The sequence below is a fragment of the Cyprinus carpio genome, chromosome A4, assembly GCF_018340385.1.
Source record: "Cyprinus carpio isolate SPL01 chromosome A4, ASM1834038v1, whole genome shotgun sequence".
NCBI lineage: Eukaryota > Metazoa > Chordata > Actinopteri > Cypriniformes > Cyprinidae > Cyprinus > Cyprinus carpio.
In genome coordinates, this window is record NC_056575.1 from 2,376,170 (window position 1) to 2,399,200 (window position 23,031).

Sequence of the window (23,031 nt, forward strand, 5' to 3'; positions counted from 1 at the left end):
CACACCCACCAACACTGACACACGGAAGTGAGAAGCTACTGCGCACGCATGTGAAATTCATGAAGCCGCGTGTATACTCTAATATTTACTTATTTATGTTTTACGGAATACATGTATCCTGTTTGTAATGGAAATGCAATACATTTTAAAACGGGATTTAATTTTGAGTAATTTATTTGAACCGCGCGTTTTGCCAATTACTTTTTAGGATTGTAAACTGCAGAGGTCCACAGTAAAATCCCAATGGACGGTGGGAATATCATGGACCTGTTTCACAGGGGAAGGCCAGTCCGAGTGTGTGCACCCATGGTCCGCTACTCAAAGTAAGTGAGACAACCCTGTATTGATTCCTGTAATGTGTGTGTGTGTTGTTCCTATGTTGTTTGTTCTTGCTGTTTCAGGCTGGCCTTCAGATGTTTGGTGAGGAAATATGACTGTGACGTGTGTTTCACCCCAATGATCATTGCAGCTGATTTCATGCGCTCTGTCAAAGCTAGAGACAGTGAATTCACCACCAGTAAGAGTAAGTTGTATTCTTCAGGTTGTCCTGTAGACCAGAGTTTACATACACTGCTGCTGAAAAGTTTGGGATCAGTTAAAAGTTAGTAATGAAGTCACTTCTGCTCCTCATGTCTGCATTTATTTGATCAGAATTACAGAAACAAACTGTATAATATTGTGAAATATTATTGCAGTTTAAAGTAATGGTTTTGCATTTTAATTTACTTTAAAATGTCATTTATTCCTGTGATCAGTGCTGAATTTTCAGCATCTTCAGTCGTCAGTGTCATGTGATCAATAAATGCTGATTTTATTATTAATGTTGGGAACAAAAAAAAATTTCGGAACATGTGATACTTTTTTTTTTAGGATTCTTTGATGAATAAAGTTAAAAAGAACAACATTTATTTAAAACAGAAATCTTTTCTAATATGAGTATTTATCACTTTTCATCAATTTAACACATCGTTGCTGAATAAAAGCATTCATTTCCTTCAAAAGAAAAAGAAAATTACTCACCCCAAACTTTTGAACAGTAGTGTATGTTGTTACAAAAGATTTCAATTTTAAATGAATGCTGTTCTTTTTAACTCTTTATCCAGCACTGATAATAAATCAGCATATTAAAATGATTTCTGAAGGATCATGTGACACCTGAGACAGGCGTAAAGATGCTGAAAATTCAACTTTGATCACAGGAATAAATTATATTTTAAAGTATATTAAAAAAGAAAACCATTATTTTAAATTGCAATAATATTTCACAATATTACTACTATTATATTACTTTGTATTTTTGGTCAAATAAATACAGCCATGACTTTTGAATCCCAAACTTTTGAACGGCAGTGTACATACATACATGGGTCAAAGACGTTAAGATGTCCGCATCAAAAGAAATGTACAAAAGTGATTTTGTGTCCATAGAAAGCACATTAAATGTAAGTAAAATGTCTACTTTTAAGGTTTCAAATAGTTTTGGAGAATAAAATGTCCAAATTTGGTTGAAATAATGTTACATTGTCATTCAGTGTAACACAATATTTATGCAAAAATTCAAACAACATGCTTATTCTAATGTGTCATTAAAATATCTAAAAGAATAATGGAGCAGACTAAATTTTTCACATCCTTCAGTTCGTCAGGTGTCGAGAGGTGATTCAAATAAATGCTGACTCTTATGATCATTGCTTGGAGACAACCAAAAAATTTTCGGAACATGTGAATACTTTTTTTCAGGAGATTTCTTTTGATGATATAGTTAAAAAGAACAACATTTTATTTAAAACCAGAAGATCTTGCGCTGGCTAGAGTATAAATGCACTTTTCATCATCAATGTCTAACACATCCGCGTTTGGAACTGCGAATAGGCGCGTACATTCATTTCTTATCGAAAGAACGGAAGAAAGGATTAACGCTCAACCCAACGCTTTCTGAAACAGTAAGTCACAGTATTGTTATTACCACAAGAGCTTGCACGTGTCTTAAACGGACGCTCGGCTGTTTTGTCCTTTGTAAACTCTTGAGTCCCAGCACGGATACATAAAATCAGGCTCAGTTATACAATGATCTCTGAAGGATCATGTGTGACACTGAGGACAGGCGTAAAGTCCGCGCGAGGCTAGAAAATCATCAACTTGATGACAGAGAATAAATTATATTTTTAAAGATATATTGAGACAAAGTGCAACACACATTATTTTTAAATTGCAATAATATTTCACAGTATTATACGGTATAATACTATGTATTTTGTGGTCGATATCAATGCAGCCATGACTTTATGAATCCACCACACTTTTGAACGGCAGTGTACAATACATACATGGGTCCAAGAGATGGCCGCATCAAAAAGAAATGTACAAAAAGTGATTTGTGTGTCCATAGAAAGGCACATTAAAATGTAAGTAAAATGTCTACTTTTAAGGTTTCAAATAAGTTTTTGGAGAATAAAATGTCCAAATTTGGTTGAAATAATGTTACATTGTCATTCAGTGTAACACAATATTTATGCAAAAATTCAAACAACATGCTTATTCTAATGTGTACATTAAAATATCTAAAAGAATAATGGAGCATACTAAATTTTATAGTATTTTAAATTAGTAAAAAATACTTACTGACAAAGGGGCAAAACCTAGGATGGCAAATGTTAAAAATGTAAAATTACAACTCATTAGTATTTTGGGTGAAAGTAATTAGTCTTTTAATATGTCATAAATTGATTTTTGTTGTAAATATGCCTGACAAGATTGTTACACTGAATGATCAGTTTTACTTTACTGGGTGTCTTCTGTAAATCAGGGGCAAAATGTATGATATTTATTTTTTTGCTCAGAAAAACAAAAACAAAATTGCAATTAAATAAAACAGAAAACTTTTTGCATTTTTTTGGGGGAAAAACTACAACAGTTTAAAGCAGTATTACACTTTTTTTTGTATGCTTAAACACTTTTTCGTCTTTGACCCACATACATCAAAATGGTCACATTGTATTAAAATTATTTATCATACACAAGTAAACAAAACATTGACATCAAACATGAAAATGTATTCATATTACCATACACTGCATGGGTCCATAATATGCAGCAAAAAAAAAAAAAAAAAAAAAAAAAAAAAAAAAAAAATATATATATATATATATATATATATATATATATATATATATATATATATATATATATATATATATGATTATTATTTTATTTCTATATATATATATATATATATATATATATATTATATATTCTATTATTTAATTTGATTTTATTTGTATATATTTTTTTTTTATTTATTTTTATTTATTAATTCTATTAGCAAATTTTTGTTATTTGTAGGAAACAAAAAATATTTGTTTAGTTAGTTTTTGATGTGATGCGCACAACTAAATATTCACTAACATATTCTACCAGAATGATTATGTTTTTGTTTGTGTGCATTTCTTATTATCCATGTTGTGTTTATTACAGAATTACAACATGGCATTGGTTAAATAGGAAAATGTATCATTTTGTTTATGCATAAAAATTGCCAGCTTAACATATGCAAACACATTTGGCCAGATATTATTATTAATGATATTATCAAGTGACTGTAGAATCTATGCTCAAATAACAAGGTTTGAGCATGCATGGATCCTTTGACACTAACAGCAAGAATTACGATGGGAAGTATTTATTAAATTTCGCATGATTATATGCATGTGCTTTTAACAGACTTTGATGATTTCAGCTGCTTTAGGTGTGGTTAAAACAGAGCTAACTGAGCCACTGAAAAATTACTGAACCTTTTCAAATAAAATAAAATCATGGACATGTTTCTGCACAACATTAACATTTTCCATAAATGATTTCACTCATTTTCCATACACATTTCCAGACAGGAAAACGTTTAATTGGTGTAAACCTTGCGACAGTTCCCCCAAAATTTGTTATTGGGGAAATGATTCTGTTTACTCATAAACTCTTCCTTGACCTCAGTGAGACTTATTTGATGCAAGGCAACCTTTTACTTTTCGCTGAGTCACTGGCACAGCCTTCTGCTCAGTAATTACTCCTATCATTTTAACATTTGTTTGCTTCTTAGCTGACCGACCCTTGATTGTGCAGTTCGCTGCGAAGGACGCGCAGACGCTGGCGGATGCTGCGTGTGTGGTTTCCCCTTTCTCTGATGGGGTGGATTTGAACTGTGGCTGTCCACAAAGGTAATCTCAGAGTACATAAAAATGCATTAATATTTACCCTGAATGACAGTTTACACAAAGAGTTTTAAAGCAGTGTATTAAATACTAAGTGTGAGGAAGTCAGAACATGTTCTGCATGGATCGCTTCTGTAATATCTGCAGTTTTTTTGTTGCAGGTGGGCCGTGTCTGAAGGCTACGGTGCGTGTCTGATTAACAAACCTGAGCTGGTGAAAGACATGGTTCGACATGTCCGAAACCAAATCGACAATCCCAACTATACAGTATCCATTAAAATAAGGTGAGCATATGATTTCTTGACTAGAAAACACATGCATGCTGAGAAATATTCAAAGTTGCACTTGAAAAGGAAGGGACACAGCGTTACAGAGATTTACAAGCAGAAAATATGAAGCTTGTATTTTTGTTAGAAAACTTGAGAAAAAATTTATTTAATTTTAATGGTGTTTAAATTGTAGGACAGTTTACAAAACAGAATTATTCCACAAAAGTCTGCCAAGGATTTTTTTTTTTGTCACAAAATAAAACTGTTACCACCCAGCTCTTTATATGAAGTTAGTTATGTAAGTTTATAAAACGGATAGTTCCGGTCCTTGATTCTGATTGGTTGAGCCACATTTGAAGCTGTTGTAAATTACTCTACAAACATACACCTTTGTTTACTTCTGTGTGTTGCTTGGCAACCAGAACTGTTTCAGAGGAACTACATTGTTTGCTGGAAGAATACTGTTCTACAAATACTACACTGTATTTGCTCTGTTTTATTCTGTGAAACCTTACTACGTATATGGAATAACCGTTTTATAAAAGTAGTAAGCCACGTGAAGCCATGGTTTACAGGGAATTTATAACAGCTAAGGGTTTTTTTCTTCTAGCAACACCCCTTAGCCATTATAAATTCACTGTAAACCACAGCTTCTTGGAGCTTATTGCTTTAACGTCCAACTTTATCTGCATACGTACAGTAAACTCGCATGAAACAATATATATACTACCTAACATATATCTCAACTGCCTTATTTTTTGCAAAAATGTGACTAAATTATCATCCAGCTCTTTATATAAAGTTGGATATGAATACATCTGCACATGTATGGTGTATTTATCCATATTCAGTATATTTATAATTTTTTGTTTATCATTTTTATTCATATTTATATATCTGTTATTATATTATTGTCTGTTCTGCTCTCTGTGTAATTATGCACAAAAATTCTTTTCAGTATTCTTAATGTTTATAGTGATTCAGTAGTTTTTTCCTACTTACTTCACTTAGTCTGCTTAAGTTTTTTCTTCTTATTTATTATTTTTTTCTTCGTTCTCCTTTGAGCTTTTTGTGCAATCTTTTCCATGTTGCTGTAACGTCTAAATTCTCCCTTGCAGATAAAATATATAAACTGCTGGGGTTTTTTTTTTTTTTTTTTTTTTTTGCAAAATATAACTGCATTATTGTCCAGCTCTGTAGTTGTGTATATGTGAGTATATCCATCTTTATCTGCATATACAGTATAATCATGTAAGGTGATATATACTATATAGCAAACCTCAACTGCTTGATCCCTTGTATTGTAGCAAAACATTATCATATATATATATATGTATATATACATAAATATGACTTGTCCTCAGAATTCACAAGGATCTCAGGAAAACGGTGGATCTCTGTCAGAAGGTGGAGGCAGCAGGAGTCTCCTGGATCACGGTTCACGGTCGTACAGCTGACGAGAGGCACCAGCCTGTTCACTACGACGCCATCAAGACCATCAAGGACAGTCTTTCCATCCCGGTCATAGCTAACGGTGACATCAAGAGCATGCAGGACGTGGAGGCCGTCTACGAGCTCACAGGGGTGGATGGTGTGTGTCGTTTAATCGCCATCTGGTTTCATTTCTCTTCTGGTTTCAGCTGTATTTGTATCTGATATGTTTGCCCTTCTGCAGGCGTGATGGCTGCTCGGGGATTGCTGGCCAATCCTGCCATGTTTGCTGGGTACGAGGAGACCCCGCTGCAGTGCGTGTGGGACTGGGTGGACATCGCTGTGGAGCACGGGACCCCGTTCACCTGTTTCCACCATCACCTGATTTACATGCTGGAGCGCATCAGCTCTCAGCCCGAGAGGAGGGTGTTCAATAGTCTATCCAGTACGTCTGCCGTCGTTGACTTCCTTCACAGTACATACGGCTCCGTGTAGTTGTTTTTAATAAATGCATTGTTTTATAAGTTGTAAAAACTGAATATGTATGCTGTTTTATGCTTAAAAAAATAAAAATTCATTAACTACTGTATGCATTACTATGTCTTTGGAGGGCTTTTATCTTTCGAACACATTAGAATGCACAAATTCATGATATTTCTTATTTACATGTAATGCAGTCATTCCCAAACCTCTTAGGGTTAAAAAGAACTGCATTTATTCAAAATAAAAAAAAATTCTAATAATATATATTCTAATAATATATTTTCTTTACTATCCCTTTTTATCAATTTAACACATCCTTGCTGAATAAAAGTATTGATTTATTTTAAAAAAAAGAAAAAAAAAAAAATTACTGACCCCAAATTACTGTCCAGTAGTGTATATTGTTATTACAAAATATTTATATTTTAAAAAACATAGCTTCTTTTTTTTTTTTTTTTTACTTTTTATTCATCAAAGTATCCTAAAAAATTATCACATGTTCTGAAAAAAATATTAAGCAGCAGAACTGTTTCCAACTTTGATAATGAATCATCATATTAGAATGATTTCTAAAGGATCATGTGATAATGATCCTAAAAATTCAGCTTTGCACCACAGAAATAAATGATAATTTAAAGTATAATAAATGTAAAAACAATTATTTTAAATTGTAATAATATATCACAATATTACATTGTTTTCTGTATTTTTGATCAAATAAATGCAGGCTTGATGAGCAGAAGAAACTTCTTTTCAAAAACATTAAAAATAGTAATGTTTCCAAACTTTTGACCTGTACTGTATATATATTATATATATATATATATATATATATATATATACATACATACATACACGCACTGTTGTTCAAACGTTGCATGTTCAAAATGATGCATATATTCAATATTCAATATTGTTTTAAGTGCAGCGTGCATTAATAACAGGCAAAGTTGAACCTGTACATTACATCTCTCATCTTTAAATCTACTACTGCATAGTGCAAGGCTCCAGATCAAATACAAGCTTTTGGATTCTTTATGAAATACATTAAGCATAAGTGGCTCTTCTTATTTTTTTAGTTAAAACATCTACACTTTGTGCTTTCTTTTATAATAATAAATTGTTTATGGTCATCACTGTCATTGTGGAAAAATACCCAATTACACTTACACAACCCGTTTATTTTAAGTTCAATAGACTCGATTTATAGCGCTGTGATTCACAGAAATCACCACGGGAGGGCGCAACACTGCTTCAAATTCAATCTAATAAATTTAAATGTGTTGCGCCCTCCTGTGGAGAATTTTGTGAATTACAGCGCTGCAAATCGAGTCTATTGGACTTATCTGATCAAACAAAAAAATATCTGGGTAAATTGAGTTACTGTTTGTTATACGTTGAATCTTAGAGTATTATTATTACTCCATCCACGATTGTTCTGTTTAGTAGCAGCACTTCACTGTTTGTTTCAATATTGTTTTAAGTGCAGCGTGCATTAATAACAGGCAAAGTTGAACCTGTACATTACATCTCTCACCTTTAAATCTACTACTGCACAGTGCAAGGCTCCAGATCAAATACAAGCGTTTGGATTCCTTTTGAAAGACATTGAGCATAAGTGGCTCTTGTCTGGCAGCTCAGGTGGTAAGTGCATGGTGTTAAAACCAGGTCTGAGGGTTTGTTGGTTCAAATCCTGGGTTGTTTTAGATAATGTTTTTTCCTTGCCAATCATCTTCCAAAGCGAGCAATTTCCTTCAGCGCCACAGACTGAGCTGTGTTTATGTGTTTAATAGGAGACAGTATGAAGCGCGGTGCGGTTTCCATCCGCTCCACTAGGCGGCGGAAGCGGGTTTCACCTTCACTCGGAGTCTCACTTCCTCGGTTGTTTGTCAACATGACGCTTGATGACAGTCACAACAACTCCACGCTCAGATCATTCGCTCTTAAATGTCTCTTAAACAGCACATACTTCAGCTCGAGCGCAAACCAAACCTGTGGGATACAACGCTCAACTGTGAGTCAACTTCTCCTTTTAACCATTTAACGTGTGTGCATATAAAACACTTCATAGCAGAGCACCTTGTAGGTCAGTGTTATGATTGATCGGATGTGTCTCACTACAAAGCGAGCACACTTGGGCTGAAAGACTCAAAACTTGAATTATAATGAGGTATTGAAACTAAAATGATGCTTAAAAAGGTTTTTGTTATTGAACAGCTAGTGGTGCATTCAGACAGTCACATCTTTCTTTTTGTTTTTTTCTTTACTACCTATAATTTAGTGATTTAACTATTCTAGCCAGTTAATGCAACTATATATTAAATCTTTTTGAAACCCAATGTATTTATGCATTTATTTATTAAGTGAAAAACGTCAATAGAACTAAATTGAGGAGAAAAGTAGCATGAACCAAAATATTACAGTGAAGTATAATATACTTCTTATGTTTATGTAGTCAATCTACATTTATAAGTCTTTATGGTTTACAAGTATGTCTGATAATGTGTGTATTTGTGTGTTGACTCTCCAGAAGAAGTGATGTGTTGTTGGTTGGAAGCAGAGCTCTGGACGTGTGGACAGATGTTGACTGTAATGATGGACATCTGCTCATGGACAGGTGAAGTATCTCGTGTGTGAATGTGTGTTCTAGTGCACTAAACATGTAGGTTACCATCATCTTCTTTTTGAGGGCCTCCCCTTTGAAAAGCAAATGATGGTAACCTAAGTAGCTGGGGAAGGGACGGAGGAGCAGATTTTTTACGCAGCTTTATTTATTTTTTTCAGTGTGTCCAAAAGTATAACCGCTGCGGGTCACAGTGCTGGAAGCTCCAGGGGGAGACCGTACTGATATCCCCCCTTCTTCAGGCGCGCCTTCACACACACTCCTCCATTCACTCGTATCGCAGAGACCTGGCTGGGATCGAACCAGCAACCTCTGAACCGTGAGGCAGCGCTCTTACCTGCGAGCCACAGATCTCTTGCTGGAGCACCTGAAGGAAGTTATATTTGACTGTGTACCTGTGATTACCCAATAAAGAAGTTAAAATAAGCTGGGTATATGATTTTTGGAGGTGGGATTTGAACTCATGTCTCCATCACAGTCTCATCCTCAGAGGATGTGTGTTTATCCACTAACCCATCATGAATTTCATGCTGCGTTTTAGTGTTTCAGTGACTTTGTTGGCTGAGATCAATTTAAAGTAAGCAATAGTCTGATTTGAGTCTGTGGAGCTGATGAACATTTCGAACAGGCTTTTATTGAGAGATTTGTTGTAAATGATGAATAATAATCATGGGGTTTGAACCAGGACTTTCATGTTTGTGACTGAAGACTTCAACCACTGAGCCACAGAAGCAGTGATGTTGTTTTTTGATTTTAAAGTCATTTAGATTTATTTTAAAGTTTATATTGTTGTAGGTTTAAGCTGAGTAAAAGACGTTTAATGCCAATTTGAACACATCTCTGGTGCAGCTTCATGAGTCAAAATCCCATGTATAGCCACTGCACCACTGTGCTTCAGATAAAACGGATGGTTTACTATCGTTTTATGTTTGTAATGTAAACCTCATTTTCAGTAAAACTTGCTGGATTTGACACAGTTCTTTTTTACACCCAAAGGCGTGAAACAATTATCCTCTGTACCACAGAGATTGTGCTGAATTCACTGTTGTCTTTGGTCTTTCACATGAGCATTTATTATAATCAATGCAGCATGTCATTCACAAAAATCACCACAGGAGGGCGACACCAGTTTAGGTTTATTTGACTGGACTGTAATTCACAAAACTCACCACAACGTGTCTAATGAGTCTACTGTGACCCAAGACTAACGAACGCCCTCCTGTGGTGTTTTTTGTGCATTGCTATTTTAGCTCATTGTTTGTGTGTGATTTTGTTCTGTCCTCTTCTACTAAAACAAACTGAAGTGCAAAAAAGTCAGAGGACCTAAAGCAAGCCCTCCTGTGGTGATTTTTGGGAATTACACCGCTGCAAATCGAGTCTAATGAACTTAAACAGGAATTTGTTCTGTTCTATCTGTTTTTGTTTAAATACATATTTTAAAAAAATCAACAATTTTTCACGAATAGCAGAATGAGAGAAACTGAAGTGCGGTTTTTCATCCGCTCCACGAGGCGGCGCAAGCGGGCTTCAGCTTCAGTCTGACGCCTTCGACTGCGTGACAACATGACGCTCGAGAGTCACAACAACAACAACACGTGCGGATCCTGCAGATGAGAGCTGTCAATGAAGTTTAACAACATTTTTTCAGCTAATCTGCGAATAAATCCGACACACGGTCCGATGAAACGCTGGAATCGAGTGTGACGCGACTCACCTGTAAGTAACTTAAAGCGCATTTCTCTTGTTCAGTGACGTGCACGCGCTGTTTAGCAGATGATTCTGTAGTTGTTGCGTTTCGTTTATAATCTCTGATCATCGCCCTGATATTGACTTTGTAAAGTGTAATAATGAGGGCTCGAGCTGTTTGTCTGTTGATCGTGCAGCAGCTGTTGTGTGAAGCTCTGATGATTCTAGTTCTGACGGACATAATAAGAGCACAGCCTTTAAAATGCTGTTTTATTAGTGAAAAAAAAAAAAACAATTGTCGCAAAAAATTAAAAGCATGATGCAAAATATTTAATTTGATGTTAGAGCAGTATGCAGTCAGTGACTAAACACTGAATCATTTACTCTTGATGTTTATATAATCCTATTCTCATGTTTTGTAGATCAGGGATTATTTTGGATGGGAAGATTGTTTTTTTATTATTCAGTATTTTCATTGTAGTTTTTTGTGGCCTGCAAGAAAGTAATTTAATAAATAGCATCACCAGAATTCAAAACGAACAGTAAACTGAATTAAACTGATTGAGACAGCGTTACAGAAGTATAATAGAGTCTGCAGTGTTTTATAAATATCAACATTCATATATTTCTTTATTTTTATGACCTGTTTTTAGTCTTGATGTGAAGTATGTCTAATTATGTGTGTATGTGTGTGTCTTGTCTCCAGAAGAAGTGATGTGTTGTTGGTTGGAAGCAGAGCTCTGGACGTGTGGACAGATGTTGACTGTAATGATGGACATCTGCTCATGGACAGGTGAAGTATCTCGTGTGTGAATGTGTGTTCTAGTGCACTAAACATGTAGGTTACTATCATTTTCTTCTTGAGGGCCTCCCCTTTGAAAAGCAAATGATGGGAACCTAAGTATGTGGGGAAGGGACGGGGGAGCAGAGTTTTTATGCAGCTTTATTTATTTTTTCAGTCTGTGCAAAAGTATAACCGCTGCGGGTCACAGTGCTGGAAGCTCCAGGGGGAGACCGTACTGATATCCCCCTTCTTCAGGCGCGCCTTCACACACACTCCTCCATTCACTCGTATCGCAGAGACCTGGCTGGGATCGAACCAGCAACCTCTGAACCGTGAGGCAGCGCTCTTACCTGCGAGCCACAGATCTCTTGCTGGAGCACCTGAAGGAACTTATATTTTACTGTTTACCTGTGATTTCCCAATAAAGAAGTTAAAGTAAGCTGGATACATGATTTTTGGAGGTGGGATTTGAACTCACATCTCCATCACAGTCTCATCCTCAGAGAACATGTGTTTATCCACTAACCCATCACGGATTTCATGTTGTGTTTTAGCGTTTCAGTGACTTTGTTGGCTGAGATCGATTTAAAGTGAGCAATAGTCTGATTTGAGTCTGTGGAGCTGATGAACATTTCGAACAGGCTTTTATTGAGAGATTTGTTCTAAATGATGAATAATAATCATGGGGTTTGAACCAGGACTTTCATGTTTGTGACTGAAGACTTCAACCACTGAGCCACAGAAGCAGTGATGTTGTTTTTTGATTTTAAAGTCATTTAGATTTATTTTAAAGTTTATATTGTTGTAGGTTTAGAACACATCTCTGGTGCAGCTTCATGAGTCAAAATCCCATGTGTAGCCACTGCACCACTGTGCTTCAGATAAAACAGATGGTTTACTATCGTTTTATGTTTGTAATGTAAACCTCGTTTTCAGTAAAACTTGCTGGATTTGACACAGTTTTTTTTACACCCAAAGGCGTGAAACAATTATCCTCTGTACCACAGAGATTGTGCTGAATTCACTGTTGTCTTTGGTCTTTCACATGAGCATTTATTATAATCAATGCAGCATGTCATTCACAAAAATCACCACAGGAGGGCGACACCAGTTTAGGTTTATTTGACTGGACTGTAATTCACAAAACTCACAACAACGTGTTTTATGATTATTCTATTATGAAAGAATAATGAAGGACGTCCTCCTGTGTTTTTTTGTGCATTGCTATTTTAGCTCATTGTTTGTGTGTGATTTTGTTCTGTCCTCTTCTACTAAAACAAACTGAAGTGCAAAAAAGTCAGAGGACCTAAAGCAAGCCCTCCTGTGGTGATTTTTGTGAATTACACCGCTGCAAATCGAGTCTAATGAACTTAAACAGGAATTTGTTCTGTTCCCTCTGTTTTTGTTTAAATACATATTTAAAAAAAATCAACAATTTTTCACTAATAGCAGAATGAGAGAAACTGAATGCGGTTTTGCATCCGCTCCACGAGGCGGCGCAAGCGGGCTTCAGCTTCAGTCTGACACCTTCGACTGCGTGACAACATGACGCTCCAGAGTCACAACAACAACAACACGTGCGGATCCTGCAGATGAGAGCTGTCAATGAAGTTTAACAACATTTTTTCAGCTAATCTGCGAATAAATCCTGCGTGAGGTCATGTGGATCGATGGCATCGAGTGTGACGCGACTCACCTGTAAGTAACTTAAAGCGCATTTCTCTTGTTCAGTGACGTGCACGCGATGTTTAGCAGATGATTCTGTAGTTGTTGCGTTTCGTTTATAATCTCTGATCGAATCGACCTGATATTGACTTTGTAAAGTGTAATAATGAGGGCTCGTGCTGTTTGTCTGTTGATCGTGCAGCAGCTGTTGTGTGAAGCTCTGATGATTCTAGTTCTGACGGACATAATAAGAGCACAGCCTTTAAAATGCTCTTTTATTAGTGAAAAAAAAAAAAAACAATTGTCGCAAAAAATTAAAAGCATGATGCAAAATATTAAATTTGATGTTAGAGCAGTATGCAGTCAGTGACTAAACACTGAATCATTTACTCTTGATGTTTATATAATCTCATTCTCATGTTTTGTAGATCAGGGATTATTTTGGATGGGAAGATTGTTTTTTATTATTATTCAGTATTTTCATTGTAGTTTTTTGTGGCCTGCAAGAAAGTAATTTAATAAATAGCATCACCAGAATTAAAAACGAACAGTAAACTGAATTAAACTGATTGAGACAGCGTTACAGAAGTATAATAGAGTCTGCAGTGTTTTATAAATATCAACATTCATATAGTTCTTTATTTTTATGACCTGTTTTTAGTCTTGATGTGCAGTATGTCTAATTATGTGTGTATGTGTGTGTCTTGTCTCTCCAGAAGAAGTGATGTGTTGTTGGTTGGAAGCAGAGCTCTGGACGTGTGGACAGATGTTGACTGTAATGATGGACATCTGCTCATGGACAGGTGAAGTATCTCGTGTGTGAATGTGTGTTCTAGTGCACTAAACATGTAGGTTACCATCATCTTCTTTTTGAGGGCCTCCCCTTTGAAAAGCAAATGATGGTAACCTAAGTAGCTGGGGAAGGGACGGAGGAGCAGATTTTTTTATGCAGCTTTATTTATTTTTTCAGTCTGTGCAAAAGTATAACCGCTGCGGGTCACAGTGCTGGAAGCTCCAGGGGGAGACCGTACTGATATCCCCCTTCTTCAGGCGCGCCTTCACACACACACACTCCTCCATTCACTCGTATCGCAGAGACCTGGCTGGGATCGAACCAGCAACCTCTGAACCGTGAGGCAGCGCTCTTACCTGCGAGCCACAGATCTCTTGCTGGAGCACCTGAAGGAACTTATATTTGACTGTTTACCTGTGATTTCCCAATAAAGCACTTAAAGTGATCAGAGGGGTTTGAACCCGTGTCTCCATCACAGCCTTGTGTTCAGAGAACATGTGTTCATCCACCGGACCGTCATGAATTCGAGGTGTTTGTTGACTTTGTTGGATGAGATCAGTTTAATGTGAGCAGTAGTGAGATTTGAATCAGATCTCCACGATTAAAACAGAGCTTTATCTCCTGCACCACTGAGTCTGTGAGGTTTTGAACAGGATTTTATTGAGAGATTTGTTGTGAATGATGCATAACTTTATCAGCTTGGGATCTGAACCCAGACCTTTGTGTTTGAGACGGAAATCTTTAACCACTGAGACACAGAAGCTGTGATGTTGTGCTGGGGATGTTTTCAGGATCATAAAGATTTTAAGTTGATCTGAACATAAGTTTATGCTGAGTAAAAGACAATCACTTCATCTGTAGGATTTGATCACGTGTCTCTTGTGGTTTCATGATCCTAAGACAGCGTTTAACCACTGGGTTCACCACTATTTTTGGTCCATTACATTAGAATTTATTACTTTTATTCTTATTAATTTTAGTTAAAACATCAACACTTTGTGCTTTCTTTTAAATAATACAATGTTTCTGGTCATCAATGTCATTGTGGAAAACTACCCAATTACACTTACACAACCCGTTTATTTTAAGTTCAATAGACTCGATTTGCAGCGCTGTGATTCACAGAAATCACCACAGGAGGGCGCAACACTGCTTCAAATTCAATCTAATAAATTTAAATGTGTTGCGCCCTCCTGTGGAGATTTTTGTGAATTACAGCGCGACAAATCGAGTCTATTGAACTTATCTGATCAAAAAAAAAAAATATCTGGGTAAATTGAGTTACTGTTTGTTATACGTTGAATCTTAGAGTATTATTATTACTACATGCACGATTGTTCTGTTTAAAATACACACTTTTAATCGGTTGTTTTATATTATTTACTACTTGCCCGTGGTATTTGCTACGAACAATAGATTAATTATAATCATTTTATTTTAATATTTTATTATGAAGAAAAAAAAACACGTGTATTCGTCTTTGTTTCGTGTTGAACGCGGTTGAACGTTGCCAGACGATCGACAGGCGCGCGTGCACGACGCGAAGCGCGCGGTCTGATGACGTCACTCGCGCGAGACGGCAGCGCGTCACCTGCTGCGCGCGGTTAGTTTAGTTTTCTGGCTTGTGTCGTTCGTCCGACTTTTTCCTGGAGGTTTTCTTCATTCATTCGCAGGTGAGACGTAAACAGAAGGCTTTTTCGCTTCTGTGTGCGGTGTAATAATTTCTATTTCTTCTTGTCTTGACTTACCGTGTGTTCGTTTCCTGTTTGATCACATCTCACTTTATAATGATTTACGCTCACCTTTCAATATAACGTTAATTCAACACATGCATTTTAACTACATGAACATGGCGCTGCGGTCTGATAATTGCACTGTACTTCTAAATACTGCTTTTATATGTTGTGTGTTATAACTATAATGCTTCCTGTTAGTGTGCAGGTGAAAAGTCAAGGCATTGTGCCATAAGTAGCTTATCTGAGAGCGATAACAGCTTTGATTAGTAAGCAATTATGCTTTTTTTTTCAAGTCTGGTACAGCATTATCTAAACTTGTATGTATGAAAAAAAGACTAACACATTTTTGTTTCTTTATTACTTTCTGTCACACAGCTGATACAACATGACCTTGCAGTGGACTGCGGTTGCATCGTTCTTGTATGTGGAGATTGGTGTTCTCCTCATCTTTTGCCTGCCTTTCATCTCCGCTCAAAGGTAAACGTTCCCTTAAAAACCATTTGTGTTCGCTGCTGTCCACTTGCTCTTACTGACGTCCGTGTTTGCAGATGGCAGAGTATTTTCAAGTGGAACATCTGGAACCGTCTTTCCCAGTTCTGGAACAAGGGCTTTCTCACTATGATAATAATCCTCATAGTTCTCTTTCTTGGTATGGAGTTTTCTTGATTTATTGTCATGTCTTTAAGGAATAGTTAAACCTCAAAAATAAAAAATAAAAACAGCTGGGAATTCACTCACCCTCTGGCCATCCAAGATGTAGCCGAGTTTGTTTCTTCATCAGATTTCTTGCTCAGCAATTCACTGCAGTGAATGGGTGCCGTCAGAATGAGAATGCATAACAGCTGATAGAAACATCACAACAATCCACACCACTCCAGTCCATCAGTTAACGTCGTGTAATACGAATAGCTGTGTGTTTGTAAGAAACGACTCCATCGTTAAGATGTTTTAACTTTAAAAAATAATTTACGGCCAAAATACAAGTCCGTAACCCATTATAATGCTTACTCCTGTGAAAACGTCCACCTCCCGTCGTGTCTCGCATCAAAATCCAGCAACGTATTTGTTTAGAGCCGTTTTGGCTTGTAAACGATGCTCGATCTGTGCAGATTTCTCTCCTGATTCAGACGAGATGACTTTTTCACTGGACTTATATTTTAGCTGAAAACAAGAGTCTGAAGTTAAAAACATCTTAATGATTATTATCTCACAAACACAGCTTTTGGCTTAATGAGACATTAACTGATGGACTGGAGTGGTGTGGATTGCTTGTGGATTACTTGTGATGTTTTTATCAGCTGTTTGGACTCTCATTCTGACGGCACCCATTCACCGCAGAGCATCCATTGGTGAGCATGCTACATTTCTCCACATCTGATGAAGAAACAAGCTCATCTACATCTCAGACTGGCCTGAGACTGAGCGCATTTAAATAATAAATGACCCGAGTTGTGTTTTATCCTGTTGCAGATGCCCTGCGGGAGGTGAAGAAGTACTCGACTGCTGACCAGAGCAAAGATTCCAAACTTCTCCCCAACATGTTAGACCATGTGCACATGAAGCTCTTCCGAGCCCAGAGGAACCTCTACATCTCTGGCTTCTCGCTCTTCCTGTGGCTGTACGCATTAATCCACATGAATGACGTCACCCATTGGCAGTGTGTCTTGTGATACTGAACTCTGGTGCTGTTTTCTCACAGTGTCATGAGGAGAGTCATCACTCTGATTAACCAGTTGGCCACAGCCATGGGCACCAGCGCCGCTCTGCAGACTCAGGCTGAGAGCGCCAACAAAGCTGCCAAGAAATACATGGAGGACAATGAGATGCTCAAACAGGTTAAAAGCCTTAAAAAGCTGGAATCCTGTGAAACCTGCAACACATTTCACTCCAACTGATATATAGAATTTTTTTTTTAATTAAGAATTTAACTGTGATTAACTTCCATTTACTTCCATGAAACCTGCACCACATTTCACCCCAAAATTAAGGGATAGATTTATAGAAGTGATATTTTCATTCAAGATTGTTATTTTCATGAAGACAATGCAAAAAAGTTTTTATTTTCTTGCATAAGGTAACCATTTTTGCTTTTGATTTTGGGGTGAAGTATGACCTAAATCATATTTTCAATTTAATTGTCATGAAAATAATGCAAACAAAGTATTTAAATGAAACCTGCACCATATTTCACCCAAAAATTAAAAGACTGAAATGACAAATAATATGTTCAATGAAACATTTAAATTTCATTAAAATAATGCAAAAAGTTTTTAATTTCTTCATGCATAAAATATACAAATTTTTTTCTTTTGATTTTGGGGTGAAATATGACTTATACACTTTTTACAGCTGTCACAGCTCAGTAATTATCAAGTTATCCAAGTGATAGACATGGATGAGGAGGAATAAAATTAATATTTTCAATTAAGAATTTAATTATGAAAATAAACCAAAGTTTGTACTTCAATGAAACCTGAACCATATTTCACCCAACAATCAAAAGACAGACATAAAGAAAAACATTTTCAATTAAGAATGTACTTGTCATTAAAATAATCAATAACTATCAAGTAATCCAAATTATAATGCTGGATGAGGAGGAATAAAATGATTTGTAGCATTTTAGAGACTGGTGTTCTTAAAGATCATTTAGTAATAGAAGTACAAATGGCTGTCATCCTCAGGCACTTACAGACGCTAAAGGAGAAGGAGGAAAGACACAAGATCCAGAAGAGAACAAACTCCTGAAGAAGGAGGTGCAGAGACTGACGGAGAATCTGAAGAGCAGCACCGATGGTGAGCACAGGCCATACAGACACTCCACACTCATTCTGCTTCACAATAACAATCAAATAAATCACCTGGAATAGAGCAGCTCTACAAGACACGGCTGTTTGTTTCTCTGTAGCTCTGAAAAAGTCAAAGTCAGATTTGGACGCCATGAAGAAACAAACTGAAGGACTGACCAAAGAATACGAGCGTCTCCTTCAAGAGCACCAGGAGCTTCAGGTAACACACACATCGGAATTTCCAACTAAACGTATGATATTATACAAGTGCTTAGAAAGATTGTTATCATTGTATAACATTGAATTTAAATTAGAAGAAAATTAACTGAAATAAAATATAAAAACAAACTTTTCTTTAAAGTTGATGTACTAATATAAACATAATAATAATAATAAAGAAAACTATATACACGTATTTACCAAAAAAAAAAAAAAAAAGAATATTGACAAAACCTAAATGACTAAAACTTTCAAATTAAAATTAAAACAGAAAATATAACTTTCCTATAACAAAAAAAAAACTTTCTTTCAAAGTTAAAGTACTAAAATAACAAATGTAAAACTATGTAGACATTTGCCAAAGAAAAAAAAGAACTAAAACTTTGAAGAAAAATTAAAATGGAAAATAAAACTTTCCTATAAAAAAATAAACTAAAGTACTAAAATAACTAACACTTGAAATCTATAGACATTGAAAGAAGTAATAAACAGTACAAAGATTAATTAAATTTATTTATAAAATCTAGCATATATAAAAAAACTGACAAATACTGTTTGTAAATAAAATAAATTCTAAATTAAATAAAATAAATTAAAATATATTACTTATACCATCAATGCTATTTAATATTATTGTGCATCCCGACAAAAAATAGTAAAAAGAGGTTATTTGTTACAGATAATAAGTCATCAAGAATAAAACAGAATCCATGTTTACATAAGCAACATTTTTTTTTCTTGTTTTGTCTCGTTTTTTTAGAATCAGCTGGACAGTGGACACAAAAAAGACAACTAGGCAAGTGGACGCATTGGAAACCTGTACGTTAATGCACAATAATCACGGTCATGCTCAGTTCCTTTCACTCACCTGGTAGCATGACATGCAAACTGTTATGAGTTCATGACATCACATCCTGTCAGGTTTCCTGCTCACCACACATTTGAAGTAGCAGTTTTTCCAGTTTTCCAGCTTTGATGTTGAAGCGGTGCAGCGCTGTATTTTGAGATTGCTGCATAATGTGGCTGTCTGCGAATAGAGCGTCTGAAACCCAACACGCATTTACAGGAAACTGTATGTAATTTAGTCCAAAAGCCATAGTGACTGATGTTTGCATGTTGAAAGCATCCTCGTGTTGCTTTCTTTCTCCTCTGCTAGATTCTCTCCGTTATTTTGTTCAAAAGTGCTTATCAAACCAGGTTAGTCATGCAACATCCAGAAACATGCAAACATGAGTCAATAGTAGTACGATTGTAATACTTCCTGAAGTACTTCAAGCATATTTCCACAGCAGTAGTTCCAAAGTCGACATAATGGAAGCCTATCTAAGATCACATACATTACAGGCTGCGTTAGTCATTTGATCAACTTTAATTAAGAAGCAAAACCGTACACACATAAACAACAGGTGAGAAGTAAACATCACAATGAGACAGTCAAACAGTCTGTTAGCGAGCGGTTAGTGTGTTTGTTCTCGAGTCTGGAGAGGTAGGTCGATTACACCTGAGTTCAAATGCTGTTAGTTGTTAAACAAATGCTGAAATGTGAAATTAAACCGATTTCACAGTCCAATAGATATAAGGGATTGTTACTTAATTTTGAGTCTATTTGAGGTAGATGGTTTTGTGCTGTTGATGCTTAACATTGAATCTTACAAAACATGTCCAGGTCATATTGCACCCCGAAATCTAATTATATTTTGGATAAAGAAAATTAAAGTATTAAGATTTTTTTTTTTCTTGTTTTGCATTTTTATTATCATTTAAAAATGTTTCATTACAATTAAGCACATTTTAATGGAAGCTTGTTTCTGGCATGGGATAAAAATCATAAAGGTAATTATCTCACAATTCAGATTTTTTTTTTCTCAGAATTGCAAGAAATGATCTCAAAATTGTGAGAAAAGAGTCAGAATTGTGAGATAAAAATTCAGTTATCTAATTTTTTTTGTTTTTTAGTCTGTGGCAGGAAAAAAAAAATAGTAAGAAAAAGAGCTAATATATAAACTCAGAATTTCAAGAAAGAAAATATAAATTCTGAGTTTATATTTTGTAATTCTGATTTTTATATCTCGTCTTACATTTTATATTTATGTCTCACAATTCTAAGTTTCTTCTTCTCAGAATTGTGAGATATAAATGGCAGAAAGGGGCTTCCTTGCATTTCCCCTTCAGTTTTCAAGACTGCAAGGCAAAAAAATTACACTGAGAATTTATAATTTTTTTTATGCAAAATATAGCTTGCATTTTTTTTTCTTTGATTGTAGGGTTTAATCGGACCTGGACGTGTTTTGGTGAGATTTACTCTGTTATTGGTGAGGGCTGTTCGCCTATTCTAGTCACAAAATGTTAAAATTAAAACCATTTAGATTTGTGTGAAGATTAATAGACTGTGAAAATTATCCTGCACTGTAAAACAGAATAAAATGCGTCTAAATTAGATTTTTTTTTTGGAATAAGATTATAATTTTTTTTCCATTTACTAAGAATTAGCCGTCACCCACCATGTGGGCGTTGAAAACCATGCAGTCAGTACATGCCTCTATGATGCACGAGGCTTCCACGCTCACTTCCTCTCCCTCAGACGCAGAAAAATTAGGGAGAAAACTGAAGATGTTCTTAGTTGTCATTGCTATGCAAGATGGGATAGTTGGCTGATTCCCTAAGGATGGAAAATGGACTCAAATGTCTTATAAGGGGATTGTTTATGCATTTGTTGTATTGGTATCTTCCTGTTAAATGTGGTTGAATATGCTATTTTATTAATCTTATGTTCTTCTAATGGGTGCAAAAATCACCTGCCTAAGTGCCTCGTTTACATTTTGCTTTGATTGTATATGCCATTTTCATGATTAAAGCGAAAAACGCTACTGATTGTAGTTCTTTCTCGAAATGTAGTAAATCATTTTATTTTTAAAAGAACCTATCTAATCTTTCACATAAATGCATTTTTTTTACACATCAGGATATTCACTTTAAAGTATACAAAAAAAAAAAAAAAAATCCCAGCAAATAAAATTATATACTGCCTAACGTAAAAGCAAGTAATGAATGCCACTCATCTTATTTGCTTTACAAGTCACAAATAAAAATCCTTTGTTAACTGGTAAACTTCAGTTGCCTGAAATGAACAAACCTTGCCAAGGACAAAGAAATATTTTCGCCAGCTGAAACCAGACATTGATTTATACAAATATATAAAAGAACATTATTTGCAAATTTGAGGAACAATTGATTGGACGACCTGAGAATAGACCATGTTGACTTTGCTTTCTCACACTTTGCTTTTTTCGTTCACACGTAACGACACACACACACAACATTTCTCACGGTGACATTGCACAACATCGATCATGAAGATGATTACTTACATACCACGGTGTCACACACCTGTTTGCACAGTTCTGGCTCGTTCCTCGCGCATTTCTTAAATAGAAGGAACTGCTGTCAGGTGACACTGAAAAGCACAATGGTGAGCGTTGCGTTCCTTCATGACAATACAAATGGCACGCATTTCGAGATATCCACCAACTTAGTCAACCTATAGCCTGCTTAACAAGGCCTACCTATATTAAGCACACAGTGTCGTGGTCAACTGTTTCAGGCATCTGTCTGTGTGTATGGCAGAAGAGAGAGATACAACAGACGTGATCATGTTATCCTTCTAGGGCCTGTGCATGACGATGGCTTAAATGAGAGGAAATCCAATGCTTAATTGCCTCTATTTGGGCTTCTGACGCTTCTAAAAGCATCTTTATGTTAAATCCAAACAAGTTAGGTAGTTTGAAAGACATTCTTCTTCTTCTTTTTTACCCAAAACATCATGTACATTCAAGAAATACTTCTACTATATCAAAAACAACTTAATTCACATCATTTACATGAGTCCGATAGAAAGTGAAACATCACAGTCCTGTTGCTCCCTGTGCAGGCATGTGTCACAAGTCACAAACGCGTCTCCCGTTCCGGGTCGTAATCTGCGGTCTGCGGGCACTGGTCCGAGTTGCAGCTGTTGTTTTCTTCTTTCCTGAGGGCTTGCAGTTCGCCGGCCGCCGTGCCTCCGTTTGCGAGTGTGTTGTGCTCTTGCCGCCGAACGTGCCGTCGTAACACCACCAGCCCCAGAATGCACAGGAAGAAGGAAGCGGTCCGTAAGCCCAGCGTCAGGCCCAGATATGCTATCCTGAAAACACAGGATAATCAACTGAACATAATTACAAGCCAAGACATACCAGGGTTTCTGCAGGTCTTAAGAAGTCTTAAATTGGAGCAGAATGTCTTTAATTCATAAACTCATGGCATGACATGTTGCATGCACTGCAGAAAATGAAATGTTTAAGCATGCTTAAATCATGAT

The 23,031-nt window shown here is 36.0% G+C and overlaps 2 protein-coding genes and 2 long non-coding RNA genes across 4 annotated transcripts in view; 3 read left to right on the forward strand and 1 right to left on the reverse strand.

The window, feature by feature from the left end:
• Positions 1-21,556, forward strand: LOC109076153 (B-cell receptor-associated protein 29-like). The gene is given in 12 exon segments (XM_042738101.1): positions 1-323; positions 402-523; positions 4,091-4,208; positions 4,364-4,486; positions 5,836-6,066; positions 16,048-16,149; positions 16,221-16,321; positions 17,143-17,290; positions 17,372-17,507; positions 18,357-18,468; positions 18,581-18,681; positions 19,441-21,556. Coding segments are annotated over 12 exon segments (1,410 nt in total). The 5' UTR covers positions 1-243; the 3' UTR covers positions 19,477-21,556.
• LOC109109697 lies at positions 8,184-11,917 on the forward strand. Its single transcript, XR_006156426.1, has 5 exons — positions 8,184-8,399; positions 8,916-9,002; positions 9,170-10,724; positions 11,401-11,487; positions 11,654-11,917. It is a non-coding gene; the product is annotated as an uncharacterized LOC109109697 (long non-coding RNA).
• Positions 13,144-14,905, forward strand: LOC109076197. The gene is made up of 3 exons (XR_006156427.1): positions 13,144-13,176; positions 13,860-13,946; positions 14,114-14,905. It is a non-coding gene; the product is annotated as an uncharacterized LOC109076197 (long non-coding RNA).
• LOC109071890 (solute carrier organic anion transporter family member 1C1-like) overlaps positions 20,406-23,031 on the reverse strand; it is a 30,141-nt gene continuing 27,515 nt past the window's right edge. Inside the window, exon 14 of the mRNA XM_042736130.1 lies at positions 20,406-22,857. Coding sequence (XP_042592064.1) covers positions 22,623-22,857 — 235 coding nt within the window. The 3' untranslated portion in view covers positions 20,406-22,622. The remainder of the gene's footprint in view (positions 22,858-23,031) is intronic.